Source organism: Natrix helvetica (genome assembly GCF_964273705.1).
Source record: "Natrix helvetica genome assembly, chromosome: 1".
NCBI classification, from domain to species: Eukaryota; Metazoa; Chordata; class Lepidosauria; order Squamata; family Natricidae; genus Natrix; species Natrix helvetica.
In genome coordinates, this window is record NC_138548.1 from 38791366 (window position 1) to 38808163 (window position 16798).

Here is a 16798-nt window from a genome sequence, read left to right on the forward strand (position 1 = left end):
TCGTGTGCGGGCGTGCCGCACCCATAATGCAACGCGCCCCCAGTGTGCATGCGCGCACAACGCACCCATTTTTGCATGATTTTTTCGCCCTCCCCAGGCTCCAGAGGCTTTATAGGAGCCTGGGGAGGGCAAAAAGAGCCTCCCCGCCCCCCCCGGAGGCTTCAGGGACCGTCCGGAGGCTTCCCTGAAGCCTTTGGAACACTTAAAACCACCCTCCAAGCAACCCAAAAGTGACTTCCGGGTTGCTCGGATGGTCGTTTTAAGGGCTCTGAAGGCTTCAGGGAAGCCTTGGGACGGTCCCTGAACAGGCATGAGACGTGCGTCTCCATCGCCCAGGATCAGATCGCCTCCGCCGCGCGGTGCCTCAGGCTCGGTGTCCTTGGGCCGCTCCGCCCAGCCTCTGCGTGCTCGCCAGGCCTTCACATCGCTGCCGCCGCCGCCGCCACCGCCGCTAGGATGGGCTCGGCCGAAGGGAAGTCCGTCAGGCCTCGGCCCCGCCGCCCTCGCCTCCTCCTCCTCCTCCTCTAGCCGCACCATCACAAGGATTAAGGCGAAAGGGGGGGACGGTGAAAGCGAAGGGGGCTTTGTTGTCCTCCTTCTCCTTCTTTCCCCCTCTGGCTCGAACGCGGCGCCGGGGCCCGGCAGGCAGCGAACGAGTTGGAGCCTGCCGACTGGAGGAAGAGGGTGAGAGGCGGGTCCTGTGAACGGCGGCAGCAGCGGCGGCAATAGTCGCAACTCGGCGGCGGGCTGCCCCGGCTGGGAGGGTGGTTTTAAGTGTTCCGAAGGCTTCAGGGAAGCCTCCGGATGTTCCCTGAAGCCTCGGGGGGGGGGGCGGGGGAGGCTCTTTTCGCCCTCCCCAGGCTCCTATAAAGCCTCTGGAGTCTGGGGAAGGTGAAAAATAGCTTTTAAAAAGGTGAATTTAGCTGGCCAGCGCGCGCATGCGCGCTGGCCAGCTGACAGGGCAGCGCCTCGCGTGCCTTGACAAATGGCTATGCGTGCCACTTGTGGCACGCGTGCCATAGGTTTGCCATCACGGATCTAGAACAAAGAGATTGAAGGTAGTAAGTGTATATACTGTATCTCAGTGACAGGAATTCAGAAGTTTGAAACTTCATTTTAAAAAGCTACAAGAACAGTTAAAGTGATACCAAACTACAGTGGTGCCTCAGTAACTGATTGTTAATTAGTTCTGGGAGGCATGATGAGTATCAAATAATTTTTTACCATAAGAAATAATGTAATGAGTCACAAGGTAGTTGACAACGACAAGTTCCAGCTTATGTGTTGCGTACCAAACAAACAATAAGTACCGGGAAAATTTTTTGGTGTCAAAATGTGTTGAGTACCAAATTGGATGAGTTTCAAAGCAGTTGAGTACCAAGGTACCACTGTAATGGCATTGCATGCAATTGTTAGCTTCACTTTCTTGCTAAACATGTTTTATGAACACAACCTAGCAACTAAATCCACTTCACAACTTCCAGTTAAGGACTTCCAGGAATCTTTGTAAGAATCTCAAGATCACCAACAAACAATTCCTAAGTTTATCCAGAAATAACATTTCTTAAGTTTATTTTCAAGTCCCAGCTGTGTATTTTAAATAATATTTAACAGAGCATCACCATAGACATAACATTTAACACTTTTAGTATTTCAGACCAGGACTGTTGACAGATCTACTTTATATAAGGAAGATCTCAGACTATCTCATCATTGTATTTGGTATAACCCATATGAAGGATCTCAGCTAAGAGCCCTTAGGACCATGATGGTGAACCTATCACATGCGTGCCAGAGGTGGCACGCAGAGCCCTCTCTGTGGGCATGCGCACCATCACTACCTGGCCTTCACGTTTCCAGCACACACATGCATGTCGGCCATCTAGTTGCTGCGCACACCGGAAACTGGAAGACCAGATGTCCGGTGTGCGCCGGCCACCTGGTCTTCCAGTTCCCAGCAGTTGGGCACTTGGTGCCAAAAAGGTTTGCCGTCACTGACTTAGGAGTTTCTGCAAGACAGAATACACAATTCAATTCCAGTTCAGCACTTTACAACTTTAAATGTTCCTGTTATACAAGAAACTAGACTTGTGATACATAGCTATCACTGATCCTTAACAGTATGCCTACGCTTGCTGGTGGTACATCTGAGAGATTTTGCTTGTTGTTTCTCATTATATTATTCTAACTGGATGTGAATAAGCACTGGGTTCTGAAACTGTCTCTTTCTATACCTATTTTTGAAAATTGTATTTCTTACTACCCTTGAATTTTGAGTATTTAATAGTTCATTACCTTCAGTGAAGAAAATTATAATGAACAGTCAACATTTTGCATTGCATTCCCTTAAAAAGATAAATTTGAGGACATAATCCTTATTTTATATGGCTTTTATTGCTGCTATACATTGAACTGCAATTAAATCTAGCAAGTTCCAATAATGCAATCTATGTCATTATTTAATTGGCTCAATTGTCATATGAACCCATAAAATTGGATTGAATAGATCATGGTTAAGCATAAAACACAAAAACAATGTAAGAAGATAGTCTTGGTTAATTAAGTGATTCTTACTTTCAAGTAAGTGGGGGTAGGAATCTCAATTTGTGAGCCTATCATAGCACCCCCTCAGAAACAACAGAATATATCTCAAGATATCCACAAATTGGACCCAACTAAATGACTCTATCACACACACACACACACCACTTTGCTTATCTTGAAATCTTAATCTGAGTAAGACCTAGTTAATATTTAGCTGGGAGACCATGAGGAAATCTCATCAGAGTAGGTTAGATGAAGATGTCATAAAAACATTCTGGAAGAGGAAATTGGAAATAAAAGAATAAGTTGAGCTTTGTACAACTGCGTGACCAAGGACGACCAGAAGATAGGCTCAAGATGCAGATGGATCTCGACAGACTTGAACACTGGATCCTATCTAACAAAATGAAATTCAATGGAGAGAAAAGTAAAGTTTTACATTTAGGCAAGGAAAAACAAAAACAAATGTACAGGTACAGATTAGGTGAAATTTGGCTCAACAGCAGTAATTGCAAAAGGGATCTTGGAGAGCCTAGTGTAGCTTGCACTCTGCCGCATTCTCCAAAAAAGCCAATGTAATCCTAGACTGTATTAATAGAAGAGGTAGAATTAAGACCACATGAAGTATTTGTAGTGCTTTATCCTGCTTTGATAAGCCCACACTTTGAATATTCTATCCAGCTATAGTTACGGTATAAAAAAGATGTAGAGACTCTGGAAAGAATGCAGAGAAGAGTAACAAAGGTGAGCTGTGATGGCACAGTGGTTAGAATGTAGTGCAGGCTAACTCACTGCTGATTTCAGTTGAATTCTGAGCAGCTCAAGGTTGACTCAGCCTTCTATCCTTTGGTAAAATGAAGACACATTGTTGGGGGCAATATGCTAACAATGTAAATAGCTTAGAGAGGGCTTAGTATAGCACTATGAAGTGGCATATACATCTAAGTGCTATTGCTATTGATTAGGGGGTTGGAGGCTAAAACATATGAAGAATGGTTGCGGGAATTGGGTACGTCTAGTCTAGTGAAAAAAAGGACTGGGGGGCGACATGAGAGAAGTATTCCAATATTTGAGGGGCTGCCACAAAGAAGAGATGGGTCAACCTATTTTCCAAAGCACCAGAAGGTAGGAAAAGAAGCAGTGGATGGAAACTAATCAAGGAGGGAAGCAACCTGGAACTAAGGAAAAAATGCTTGACAGTGAGAATGATCAGCTGGTGGAATGGCTTGCCTTCTTAAAAGAGATTGGACAGTTTTGTCAAAGCACCTTGAATGCCTAAATATGGGAGGGATCTATACTAGTATTCTTTCATTTATTTATCAGCAGAAATGCAACACAAAATAGTTTTTCTGCCTGGAGGCTCCTGGAGCTGAAAGGCATAAGGGAAGCAGTATGTTCCCTCCCATATTTGGGCATACCAGGTGCTTTGACAAATACTGTATGTATGTATATATATACATACATACATATATATGTATGTTTCTTTCTAATGGCAGAAAGTGAAGAGGAGCTAAAGAGCCTTTTGATGTGGGTGAAGGAGGACAGTGCAAAAGTTGCTTTGAAAGTCAACATTAAGAAAACTAAGATCATGGCATTCTACCCACTCAATGTCTGGCAAATAGATGGGGAAGAAATGGAGGTAGCGACAGATTTTATTTTCCTGGCTCCAAGATCACCACAGATGGGGACTGCACCCAAGAAATTAAAAGACGCTTGTCATGGGGAAGAAAGCTATGGCAAATCTAGACAGCACACTAAAAAGCAGAGACATCACCCTGCCAACAAAAGTGTGTATGGTCAAGACTATGGTTTTCCCAGTTGCAATGTATGGCTGTGAAAGTTGGACCATAAGGATGAGGGCCAAAAAATTGAGGCCTTTTGACTCCTGGCGAGTCCCTTGGACTGCAAGCGATCAAACCAGTCAATCCTAGAGGAGATCAACCCTGATTGCTCTTTAAAAGGCCAGATCCTGAAGATGAAACTCAAATACTTTGGCCACCTAATGAGAAGGAAGGACTCACTGGAGAAGAGCCTAATGCAGGTAACAATTGAAGGTAAAAGAAGAAAGGAATGACAGAGAATGAGGTGCTGGATGGAGTCACTGAAGCAGTAGGCGTAAGCTTAAATGGACTCCAGAGGATGGTAGAGGACAGGAAGGCCTGGAGGAACGTTGTCCATGGGGTCATCATGGGTCGGACACGACTTCGCAACCAACAACAATAATATAAAATACAATAATAAAGATTATCTTTATTATAAAGATTAAATACAATAAAAAGATCAGGTCTATGTTCGCACCGACCTCTGGAGTATTCTATTCTAAACGAATATTTGCTAAATTTACCCAATCGCTTGGATTTAACCCCGTCCTTATGAACGGGATGCCCTTATCAGGAACGAGTAGGAAGTTATAACAAATCTAAAGCATTTGGGGCGTGGGAGCCAGGAATCTGCTGACGGGAATTCCGGTGCCTCGCTTGTTTCAATCCACTTGGCAAAGGGAAGGGTTTTGGATACGTGACGAGAAAGCGGCCGGTTTGTTTTGCTCCCGGGGGCTTCGTAGGTTGCGCAACTCGCGAATCTGCCGAAAAGCTTTTTTCTTCCCGGCCTTCCAATCGCGGATCTCCTCCCTCCTCTCCGAGCTTCCTGTTGCCCGGATGCTCAGAGCCAGCGGGAGCGTTTCCTTAGGAACTACGGCAAGAGGCGAGGACCAAGTCCTTCCGGCTTCTTCTCGGGCCACTTTTCCAGGGCCGTCGCCCAGCGCCTTCCGTCCTGCTCCCAAGCGCCAGAGAGGGCGGGGCGGGGCGGGGCGGGGCGGGGGGGCGGGGACGGGAGAGAAGCGGGGCTGAGTTGAGAAGAGGCGGCCTGCTTTGGGGGGGGGGGAGAGGAGGGGGCGGGGGCTGCTTTGACCACCGGCATGACTTTGCCGCACCGCCTTCCCAGCGGCGACCGTCGCTACTGAAAGCCGGGACTTCATGTTCGTCGTCGTCCTCCTCCTCCTCCTCCTCAGCCGTTGCCAGGCGAAGTGAGAGGGCGGGTCCGAAGGGGAGGGACCAACCGATGGACCAGCCGGGCCTGGAACGGAGTCTGCTGCAAGAGCTGCTCTTTGGAAAGGCCTCGCGAAATGTGGGCGTAGCGTGGAGGCGAAGCAGCCCCTAGTCTTGCCGGGCCCAGGGCCCGTCGCAAGGCGTTGAGGAGGGAGCGCCTGGATAGGCGGATGCCTTCGCCGCCACCGCTGCTGCCCGGAGCCTGAGGCGGCGGCTCTTTCCTCCTCCTCCTCCTCGCCTTCCCTCTCCGCCTCGCTCGGCCTCTCCCTCCTGCCTTGACCGACCAGTCGCTCAGCTCGCTCTCCTCAGCCGCCGCCGCCACCATGTCGGCCAAGGTGCGGTTGAAGAAGCTGGAGCAGCTGCTCTTGGATGGGCCCCGTCGCAACGAAAGCGTCCTGAGCGTCGAGGGGCTGCTGGATCTCCTGGTCGGGCTCTACACCGAGTGCAGCCGCGACTCGCCGCTTCGCAGGGACAGGCTCGTCTCCGACTTCCTCGAGTGGGGTGAGGAAGAGGAGGCCTGGGGGAGGGTAAGGGAAACGGGTTGGGAATCTTGCTGGATCGCTGGGTCGGTTTGGTTTAGGCGAACTGGGGGTGTGGGGTGAGGTTAACTCTCTGGTCGCCCCCGGCCGAACTCCGGGCCACTTGCTTCCGAGTAGTAAGCAATGGGTACGATGCCTGTTTTTGTAGGGCGATAGAAAGCGGGAGCGCCCACTTGAACAGGAGTTTGAGATGATCGGGTTGGGGAGTTCGTGGAAATCTGAGACAGAGATGGGTCTACAGATGGGGATAATAATAACGGTGGGTCTGGCTGATAAGTGCTTGGGGGAGGTGAGAAGGAAGAATTGCTGGGTTAATTAACAGGAGGATGGGGGAAAAAGAGCGCATCCCCTGTCAAATTGGCCGAAGTAGCAGGAGAAGTGAGGATTATTACCTGAATCATCAGAGGATTAATTCATTTTTTAGGAGACTGCGATGGTAAGGGATTGGAACAGAAACTTAAGCAATAAAGTGGCAATGGTGAACAAAGAGAGCACAATTTCTGCCCTAAAAGCTTTTACAGAGCTTTACATGGACATTTCTGGTGAGAAATGTCTCTTATGAGACTTTGGGAGGGGCAACAATGAGGATGAAGGAAAGCGTCCTCACTCAGTGATATGACTGATGTACATTGAGTGCATTTGAATTACAAAGAAGGCAGAAGAGCCAAAGTATTATCCAAGCTAGGAGAGCATTGTTTTAAAATAATCATTCATAACGATCTACAGTTGCAGAAAGAGGAGTTGCATGAATTCATATGTAGCCGGATGAATAGGAAGAATATTAGGAGACTGGAGACAAAAATTTGAAGAACGGTTGCAGGAACTGGGTATGTCTAGTTTAATGAAAAGAAGGACTAGGGGGAGACATGATAGCAGTGTTCCAATATCTCAAAGAAGAGGGATAACTATTCAAACTATTCTCCAAGGCACCTGAGAAGCAATGGGTGGAAACTAACCAAGGAGAGAAGCAACTTAGAACTGAAGAGAAATTTCCTGACAGTTAGAACAAATATTCAATGGAACAGCTTGCCTCCAGAAGTTGTGAATGCCCCAACACTGGAAATCTTTAAGAAGATGTTGGATAGCCATTTGTCTGGAACGGTATAGGGTTTCCTGCCTAGGCAGGGGGCTGGACTAGAAGACCTCCAAGGTACCATCCAACTCTGCTATTGTATTGTATTGTAATATGGTATGAATTCACTTTGAATTATGGGTTTTGCTAGTCTAACTTAGAAAAAAAGGAGAAAGTTAGAATAGAATTGTATTGGTTAAAGGTGAATTAAGGAGAACAGGATGTGAATGAAAGAGATGCTGTTTCTGCAAAATCAGAGCAGACACTATTTCAGGGTAGGAATTGTCAACATATGGAATAGCTCCAGACACTACTGATCACAAAAGAGAAATAGGAAACTCAGTCTACAAGTACTATACATTAGAAAACAAATTGCAGACTTTGTGAAAGAAATTGCACATTGTTGTCAATTTAAGAAAATGGGACTAATCAATACATCCCAGACAGCTCTTACAGAAATACTGTATTTATCTGAAATGAACAGTGAAGAAAAGTCAGAAGACACTTTTATATTCAAAGCTGTAAGGAAGGAAGTTTTCATATCCTGAAGGTGACAGTTCAGACCGTCATCCTGACTAATATGGGGGGAGGGGGTGGATTAGATTCTATTAATAGCACAACCAGATGGACTATTAGAAGAGATGTGGGATGAATTCAAAGCTAGAATTAATTTAAATGAAGAATTTGGAGTCAGTGTTACTTTGAGTAACTGAGGAATACAATGTACCTTCTTGGTTTGCTGTAATATTGGAGGTTCCAAGAAATCCAGTGCAACAATGAGGTGGAAGGGAAGGAAGACGGATGCTTGCACCTCTCCATTCCTTTCTGAACTTTGTTTTTTTAAAAGATTTCCATTACAAGTATATAGATCAAGAAAGGAAAAGAAAACTCTGAACAAGACCTTTGAGTGATGGGTTTTTAGTGCTCCCTGAGCTTGATTGTTTCCTTGTAGACATTTCATCACCCAAACTAGGTAACATTAGTGCTAGTAAGGAGTGGAGCTTGCTCTCAATTTATATTTTAGTGTCCTCTCAGTGTTGGTGGGAATGGTCTTGATGATTTTTTGGTTGGGCTGTTTTCTGTTAGCTTGTTTGGCAGTTCCTAGATTGGGGTATTGTTTACTGCTTGATTGTTGCTCTGATGTTAATCTTGGTGTTAATCTGTGCTCATCTGAGTATTGATTGCTGTTGGGGAGATGTTTTTGTTCCCTTTTTGGTTTGTTGATTGTTTCTTTTGCACAGTATATAGATGTTGTTTATGTCTGGGTGACTGTATATGGCTTTGACTGTAGATTTGTCAAAGTGCCAAGCTTCCAGGAATTACTAGTGTTTTTTGAACCTGGCATGGTCTAGGATGGTCACCATTTCCCAGTTGAAACTATGGTTAAGTCTGTCCATATGTTGTGAAATTAAGGAGTTTTCATCATGTCTTCTGACTGCTGATTGGTGCTCATGGATGAGCTCTGCTAGTCTTCTGTTTGTTTGTCCTCCATAGTGGCTGTTGTATTGGGTGGAGTGGTCAAGCAGTTTTTGATGAAATATTTTTGAAAGATGTTGTGTGGATGTTCTGTTTTCTTTTTCCGCTGTTCAGAGTTTTGGCAATCTAAATAGAATTCTTACACAGCTTCTCTTTTGAGAAGTTAGGTTACTCCTAACCTCAAAGGTTAGGTAAAAGCTTTGAGTTCCATATAAACTTCCAAAATATTCTTAGAAGAGGGTGGGGTGGGAGAAGAGAGCGGTTAAATTAAAAAGTATACCTGGAAAGAGGCATGATTTTGAAATATATCAGCTTAACATTCAGTTCCCAAATGCTTTTTTAATTGGTGGATTACTGATTAATGGAGTATTTCTGATGTTGTCTTTGTTTTGTGAATTCAATCCACACATTTTTCACCACTGACTAGCACAAAATATAACACATGGTTTTACAAAATGTAGCTGCAGATTAATAGCTATAATTTAAGAATATGCTATGCTTATTAAACTGTATAGAAAGTAAAATAATGACATGGTACATGAAACTATGTATTTTGGAACTCAAAACTACAATACATTTACTGTATTACAGCATGTAAGGTTAATTATTAATTTAACTCTAATTAAACTTTCTATATAAACCTACTTCCCTTTCAGTTAGGCGTGATTAGGGTTTACCCATTTTATTACAAGAGTTTTTTTAAAAAAAAATCTCCAGGAAGAGATACATATGAATATAAGCAATGAGGAATCTTTTACTTCCTCTTAATGATACTTAGTACAACACTAAAATGTGTTGAACATCTGGTTCTCAATTTCTGAATGGACCAGTGCTTTTTGTTTTACATTAACCTACTAAGAGGATTCACTTCCTGCAGTCATCTATAGACATCAATAAGCCCTTTAACTGAATAATTGAACACTACCTGTCATCTACTTTGAAAGCTCATAGAATTGATTAGTTTGTGGCAGATATAAAGTAATACTGTAATCATGGTGGTTTTTAAAAAATATATTTACAGTATATAAGCAGTTGACGTATATAAATTACTGTGTTCCATTGGAGATTTAATTTGTATTGGATGACAAAAACATTCATTTCTAGTAACAAATACTTTCTAATTTTGATTTTATGCTTATAAGCTGAATGCTGATATTGGACTAGTTCGATTTCATTATTGGCAGAGATATGCATGAGCTTTGAGTGTTGTTTTCAAACAATTGAAAGAATAATTGCACCTCTGTTAGAAAAAATATATTTAGATCAGTTCCTTAATATTTAAACAAGAATTTGTTTTAAAAGTGACCAAGCTATTGTACAGCTGTCTATTATATTACAAGTATTTATGAGACAAAAAGTAAATGCTAAATAGTTCAGAATCCTGAACTTTTTTGATATACTGCCTTGTTACTATCATAGCTATTTAGCCACTGCCATGACCACTATTATTTCTTTCCTTGAAAAAATATTCATGCTATTTAATTTGAGTTGTATTATACAAGAATTAGGAAATAGTTGAACATTAATTCATATGTTGATGCCAATATTTGTTGCAGGAACTTTTGCCAAGGTACAAGCAGTGGGAAAGTTTGATTGGTTTGTAAAGAGTACATGGCTTGGATTTAGAAGATTCCAAACATTCTAAGCAAAATGATTTAATAGCCTAATTCAGTACAAATCAGTTTCATATACAGTTTCATATAGTCCATGACTGAACTATAAACTAAATAATAGCCAATTTTAGTTTAGAGAAGCAGAATTCGAAATAAAAGCACTTTTGTAGTGAATGGTGGATAACTGGATATAGATATCACATTTGAAAGGAAAGATGAAAATATTAGTACACTCAAGTTTAGAAAACTATTCACATGACCAATGACATAGTCATTAGTATGAATTCCTTTGCTAAGAATTAAGACATTAAAATACACAATTGTACAGAAGTAAAATATTTAGTATCTGAATTGGACAAGGGTGTATTGGAGGTATTAATACTTGCATATTGGAAACACCAAAGTGTTTCTGTGGTGAAAAGATTTGCCAGTGATATCACTGTTGCCCGGAAAACACCCAGTTGGGGGCTCCTTTTGTGAAACTGCCCACCAAAGTGGTATCCATTTATCTACTTGCAGTCACTTGTCTATTTTTGAACCGTTGGGTCGGGGGAGCTGGAGCATGTGATGGGAGCTCACCCTGCTTTGCATTGGCAACTGGTCTCGAACACAAGGCTGCCAATTGTCAGCTCAGCATTCTAACCTTATGAGCCACAGCATTTCTTGATGCTTTAGATGCAATATAGATACCTCTGGTTTCCAGGATTTGGATCTGAAAGAGTTCTTTTCCTTCGTGTCTATTTTATTTTATTTATTTTATTTTTCACATTTCTGAACTCTCTTTATTTATTTAAATAATTTATATAGCTGTCCAACTTGTAGGGCATAACTCTGGGTAGGTTACAACAGTGATAAAAGCGCAAACAATAAAACCATTTCAAAAAGGAAAGAAACAAAAGATATCAAGCAAAACCAGGGACCTAATCCATAACTATACCCATTGCCCAGGTTCCAACCTTATTGTTCCAGAGCCTAGGGAAAAAGCCAGCTCTTCACCAATTTTTAGAAGGCTAAAAGTGTGGGGAGCCTGCTGGATCTCAAAAGTGTTCCACAAGGCAGAAGCTTCTATGGAATATAATTACCATTGCCTTTATTTCTGTTTTGAGGTGCATTTGACATAAGTAATTTCAAAACTTCATTTTTCTATGTTGCAATAACATTCACCTATAACTGCCATGCTGTAATAATAAATCTATCTCAGTTTCTTATGGTCAGGAAATAGTATATATTTAAGTTGTTGTTATCTTAAGTGTCTGTGGATACTATGCAAAACAGTGTATTGTGATTGCATTATTAAAGAAACTCATTTTACCTTTAAAATAGTCTCAAAATCAGATGGTCAGAACAAGCTACTGAAGAAATAAAATGTCTGACTACCGATTTAAGTCTCCTTAATTAAGCGTATATGTTCTGGAGCCTGCATAGGAAAAGATACAGTTCTTCTAAGGAGCAGCTAATAAGTACAAGAACATTCTCAACAACCACAGATATCTAGTGATGAGGGTTAACCTGGCTAGGAGGAAGGAGTATAACATAGATAAGAGAAGAAACATTATAGGCAAATATAGATAAAAAGCTTGATCAAAGCAAAGGCTTTATAGGAAAAGCAAGGGATTATAGGAAAAGACTCAGATCCAAAGTCCTGCACAAAAGAAAGTGTCTCAGAATAGCACAATAATCAAAATTTCTAGCCAGTGTTTATTTAATGTAGTGCTATAAGCTTTAGAAATTAAGAGTATAAAAAAGAATTTACAAAATTAATTATATCATTAACTTAACAATAGCTATCTTCTTGCAAATAAAATATTTATTATATTATGATTTGTGTTTAGTGTTAAATATAACTGATTGTGCAGATGATCAATAATATTAAAGTCTGCTAATGTATGCAAACTAACATGATACTAGAGTAGAAATTATGCAAAAGCATTGGTAAGCTTGAATGTCATAATTTCCCATGTGGTAAAGAATGATATTCAGGGCTGTTAAACATATTTTCAACAATGCATTTAAACTAGAGTAAACCTCAAACTCCATTAGTAAAGCATTATATAGCAAAGAGCCATTCAATATAACATATAAAATTCTAGAACCCTAAGAAGGTTAAATATAAAAGTGGCAAATTAAAAAAACCTGTTAAGAGAGAATTATTATATATATACATTTTAAGAACATATTCTCCTTTTGGGTTTAGTGGGGAATTTGAATATCAACTATGCTGTGGCATGTCGTCTATTTCATCTTTATCTTTTTTCTGTCTTGGGAAACAGTTGATGTAACTAGTTTTGGTACTGCATTTTTAGATGTGATGGTAATATTGTATACACCTATAACAATAATGGTATGACTAACTAGTATTTCTTAATCCAAGAATGGTGCTTTGAACATAGAAGTTGGTTTTGCCTGAAGAATATGTAAATGCAGGATGAAGAACAATGCTTGTTTTCTAATTGTAGTTTTCAGTGTGCAAATAGGTTTACTGAATTAAATTTACCTTAGTATACTACTGAATAAGTAATTGCATCTGATTTGGTTGGATTTTTTTTTAACAATTTATACTTCACAATCTTTTCTTCAAATCTATTTACATTGGACCATACTTGATTTTCTGTCCATATAAATGGATTTAAAGGAATACTTTTGAGAAGAGCATGAAAAGCACATCAACAAGCCCTAACAGAATTATTATTACATTTGTGCAATGTATTCCTTTAACTTTCCCTTCTTTAGACAACTGACTAAAGATGCGCTGCATTTAGACCTGAATTGGAGAAGGATTGGAGAAGGATGTCTTGGAGGTAGCACTGATACCCTCGCTAGGCCTGTTTTAAGATGTTATCTGATATTATAGCAAGGGTGTTCACATGGCTCTGAAGCACTCTTGCTTGCTTTTGATCCAAGTGATGCACACTTCTACAATTGTGTATTGCAACAAATTATTCTTTAGTCATGCTAATAAGAGTTTTATAAATAAATGTAAAGTATGGTGCAATATCATACTTTCATTTGATACTGTTTAATAGACCAGAAATCAACCTTTTTGTTGCTTTATTATCACATGCAATTAATAAAAACTAAATAGCAGGAAGAAATAGACAACATGATGAATCTATTTAAGTCCTTAATAATAGCCAGGCATTTCACATCAACTGCTTATCTCAATAAAGATTTTCTAACAACCACTATGAAATCAAAACAAGTGGGACCCTGCCAAATCTCTTAGAAAAGATATTCCAATGTTCTGTCACTATCCGGTCTTCTGTGTATATCCCTTTCAGTTCTAATCTTAAAGCTGGGCATGTTCATACAGATGAAGGGAGTGTATAAAAGGACATTGGTCTTGGCCCACTTCCATCTTTAAAATGGATAAATGAGTTTTGTAATGGATAAATAACTGATTCAGCTGAAACACAATGTGCTCTGATTATTGAAAGCACTGTCAAGGTTTCTGATGGTTGCATTTTGTTCATTTGTTCCAGAACTATCTTTAAAAGCAATCCCAAGTAAAGAACTTTACAGTAGCCTATTCTGTGCATGAATAGAACAGGAATAATAGAGCCTAGGTCTGATTTTGTAGTAAGACTGCAATGCATAGAGTGTTAAAGCTACTTTTAGCAGCTATGACAGCTTGTGTATCAAGTATGATGTTAGATCTAGGGGTACACTATTAATTTGATCACCGAAATAAGTGAAATCCCTTTTAAAGCAAACTGTAGTCAAATTGGCAAACAGAATTTTGTCTGAAAGAAAGGGGGTTTGAGAGACAAATGCTTTAGGATGCTATTTTCCAAGGATTTACATAATAATATTGGGCTGTCCAAAACTGTTTCATTTCTCAAGGGCCGTTATAAAATGAAAATTAAGACATTACCTCATATATTTCAATATCTTACAAAGTGTGTATTTATTTTCACCAAGCTGTTGAACCTTCTCCAAAATATTATCTTTGCTTTTTCAGAAATATCATAAATTACATGTTTAAATCTTTCAATATAAATGAATATAGAGATGTTTTATTATGTAACTGAACCTTTAAAAATATTCCTTTGAAGGAGCTGATATTCAAGGTTGTTAAAATGTTATTATTATGGCATACAGCAGTGATGGCGAACCTTTTTTGGCTCTCATAACGCTATGTGTTTGACACCACCACCCCGCTCGCATGCGCACGTGACCAACAACTCCCTCCACTTTTAGTGTGGTTTTTTCGCCCTCCCTAGGCTCCAGAGGCTTTCTAGGAGCCTGGGGAGGGTGAAAACATCCTCCCCCGCTCCCCCAGGACTTCCTCTGGAGGCCTCAGGAGCTTCCCTGAAGGCTCCGGAGGGCAAAAAACGGGCCTACGGACAAACCGGAAGTCACTTCCAGTTTGCTTGTAGGGGCAGTTTTTGCCCTCTGGAGCCTCAGGGAAGCCTCCTGAAGGCCCCTAAAGGCTCCAGAGGGCAAAAAAATGGACCTATGGGGAACCCAGAAGTTTGGGGATGGTGACTTCCAGTTTGCCTGAAGGGCCAGTTTTTCGCACTCCGGAGGCTTCAAGGAGGCCTCTGGAGGGCAAAAAACAGCCTCAAAAGAAGGCCGTAGTCAGATGGCCAAAGCGCACATACGTGCTGGCCAGCTGATTGGGCAGTACCTCACGTACCCTAACAAATGGCTCCACATGCCACCTGTGGCACGCTTGCCATAGTTTCACCATCATGGGCATACAGTGATCAAAATTCACATTATAGGTACCTGTTTGAATTGTTATTTCAAATGGCTTCATAACTGCCTGAAACATCAGTACTTTAGCCAGATCTGAAAGACAAAATCTATTTACAGTTGATGCAAAAATTTGTATTAACTTTCCCTGCTAGGAATGTTCCCAAATGCCTGCACATGTATAATTAAACAGTAATGCAAATTTCAGTGATAGTTTAGTTGTTCCTAGGTAAAGCTTGACAGTAGCTAACTGAATAGCAAAATAGTTGTGACAGATAGTTGGAATTAGTTTTAAGATAGTTTTGTAGATTATATATGGCTATGCCTTGTATAACATAGTCAAGAATATTTATATGCTTTGAATAATACTAAGATAAATTTCATCCAAGGAATAGGGTTAGGATATTTAAAGATACTCAAGGAATTTACTGATATGTGTCACCACCTAGCAGAAATCTAATTTGTTGGAGTTTATAGTATTGTCAGCAAATATGAAAACGATAGTCTGAATGTTGCATTCCAAAAGTTATTAGAAAATGAGTTACGGGTAGGTAATCTTTTATTTATGATCAAAATTGGAACTAGAATTTTTGTTGCTAGGCAACAAAAGTGCATTTTCAATCTTTTTTTAACCAAAAGTGAATAATGTGGTTGTTAAGTGAGTCCAACTTCCCCTATTGACTTTACTTGTTGGAAATTGACTGAGAAGATTGAAAATGAAACACTACAACCCTTGTAAATTCATGCCAGTTGCCAAGGGCTTGAATTTTGATCATATGACCATGGGGGGGGGGGTTTCCTGTGATGCGAAGTGTGAGGATCGATCATACATCATCTTTTTTGCAATGCTGCTATCATTCACTGAATGTCAAGGACTACCTATAACTATCTTAATAGTAAGCAGTGGGGTAATATACCAATGGTCAAACTTTTTATACTGGCTTTCTCTTAGTGTAATATTCATAGTAGATTTAATATTTATCTTCTCTTGATATTTCTATTATTGTACATTTAATTTCTGCATCCATTCAATCATAAAAGTCTATTACTTTCTTGGTTTCTAAATTTATTTCATTAACTTGTAAATAAGCCCAACAAATGTTGAGTTTTGTACAAGTTTCTCAATTTCAGTTAAGACTTTTAAATATTCAAGCCTCCCTGTTTCTGTAATTTCTTTTGAACTATACTGTTTAAAGGTCATGCCAACCATTCTAAAGAAAGAATCTTGAAAGCAGGCCTTTCATTTTCCTGGTTTCCCACAGCTTTGGTTTTCTTCTTATTATGCACTTCCCTTAATATTTATCAAATCTGCATCCTTTTTGCCATTTCCCTTAAATGCCTTTTATATCTTTACCTTTGTGTTTTCCAGTGTCTCCTCAAAGACATTATCCCTCAAATGCTAAGTGCTAAGAAGGAAACAAAAAGAACAGAACACAACCTTGCCAGCAACAAACTTCAGATGCAAAAAAATCTTATTCCTAGTATAAAATCCAGACAAATAATTAAACAGAAAACAATACTGTAAACAAGGACCTTCTTGAGGGAGAAAAATCAACTTCCATCAATAGTGGCAGGACCAAGCCATAGTGTATAAACAGGGAGCAAACCTCACTTTCATTTGTAATGATGATGTTGCCTACCGTGTTTCCCCGAAAATACGACATGTCCTGCTAATAAGCCCAGGCCTAGTTTTTGCCTGGTTTTTGAGGTGGGTGTAAATATACGCCCCCCCTGAAAATAAGCCCTAGTGAAAGGGTGCCGTGGCAAGTACAGGAGGAAGCCCTTCCTTTCCCTGGTCACCTCAGCGCTTCT

General features: G+C 40.6%; 1 protein-coding gene across 1 annotated transcript in view; it reads left to right on the forward strand.

The window, feature by feature from the left end:
* The first annotated feature begins 5465 nt into the window (after positions 1–5465).
* Positions 5466–16798, forward strand: part of CDC42BPB (CDC42 binding protein kinase beta) — a 106479-nt gene continuing 95146 nt past the window's right edge. The window contains exon 1 of the mRNA XM_081938095.1: positions 5466–6092. Within this exon, the coding sequence (XP_081794221.1) occupies positions 5915–6092 (178 nt within the window). The 5' untranslated portion in view covers positions 5466–5914. The remainder of the gene's footprint in view (positions 6093–16798) is intronic.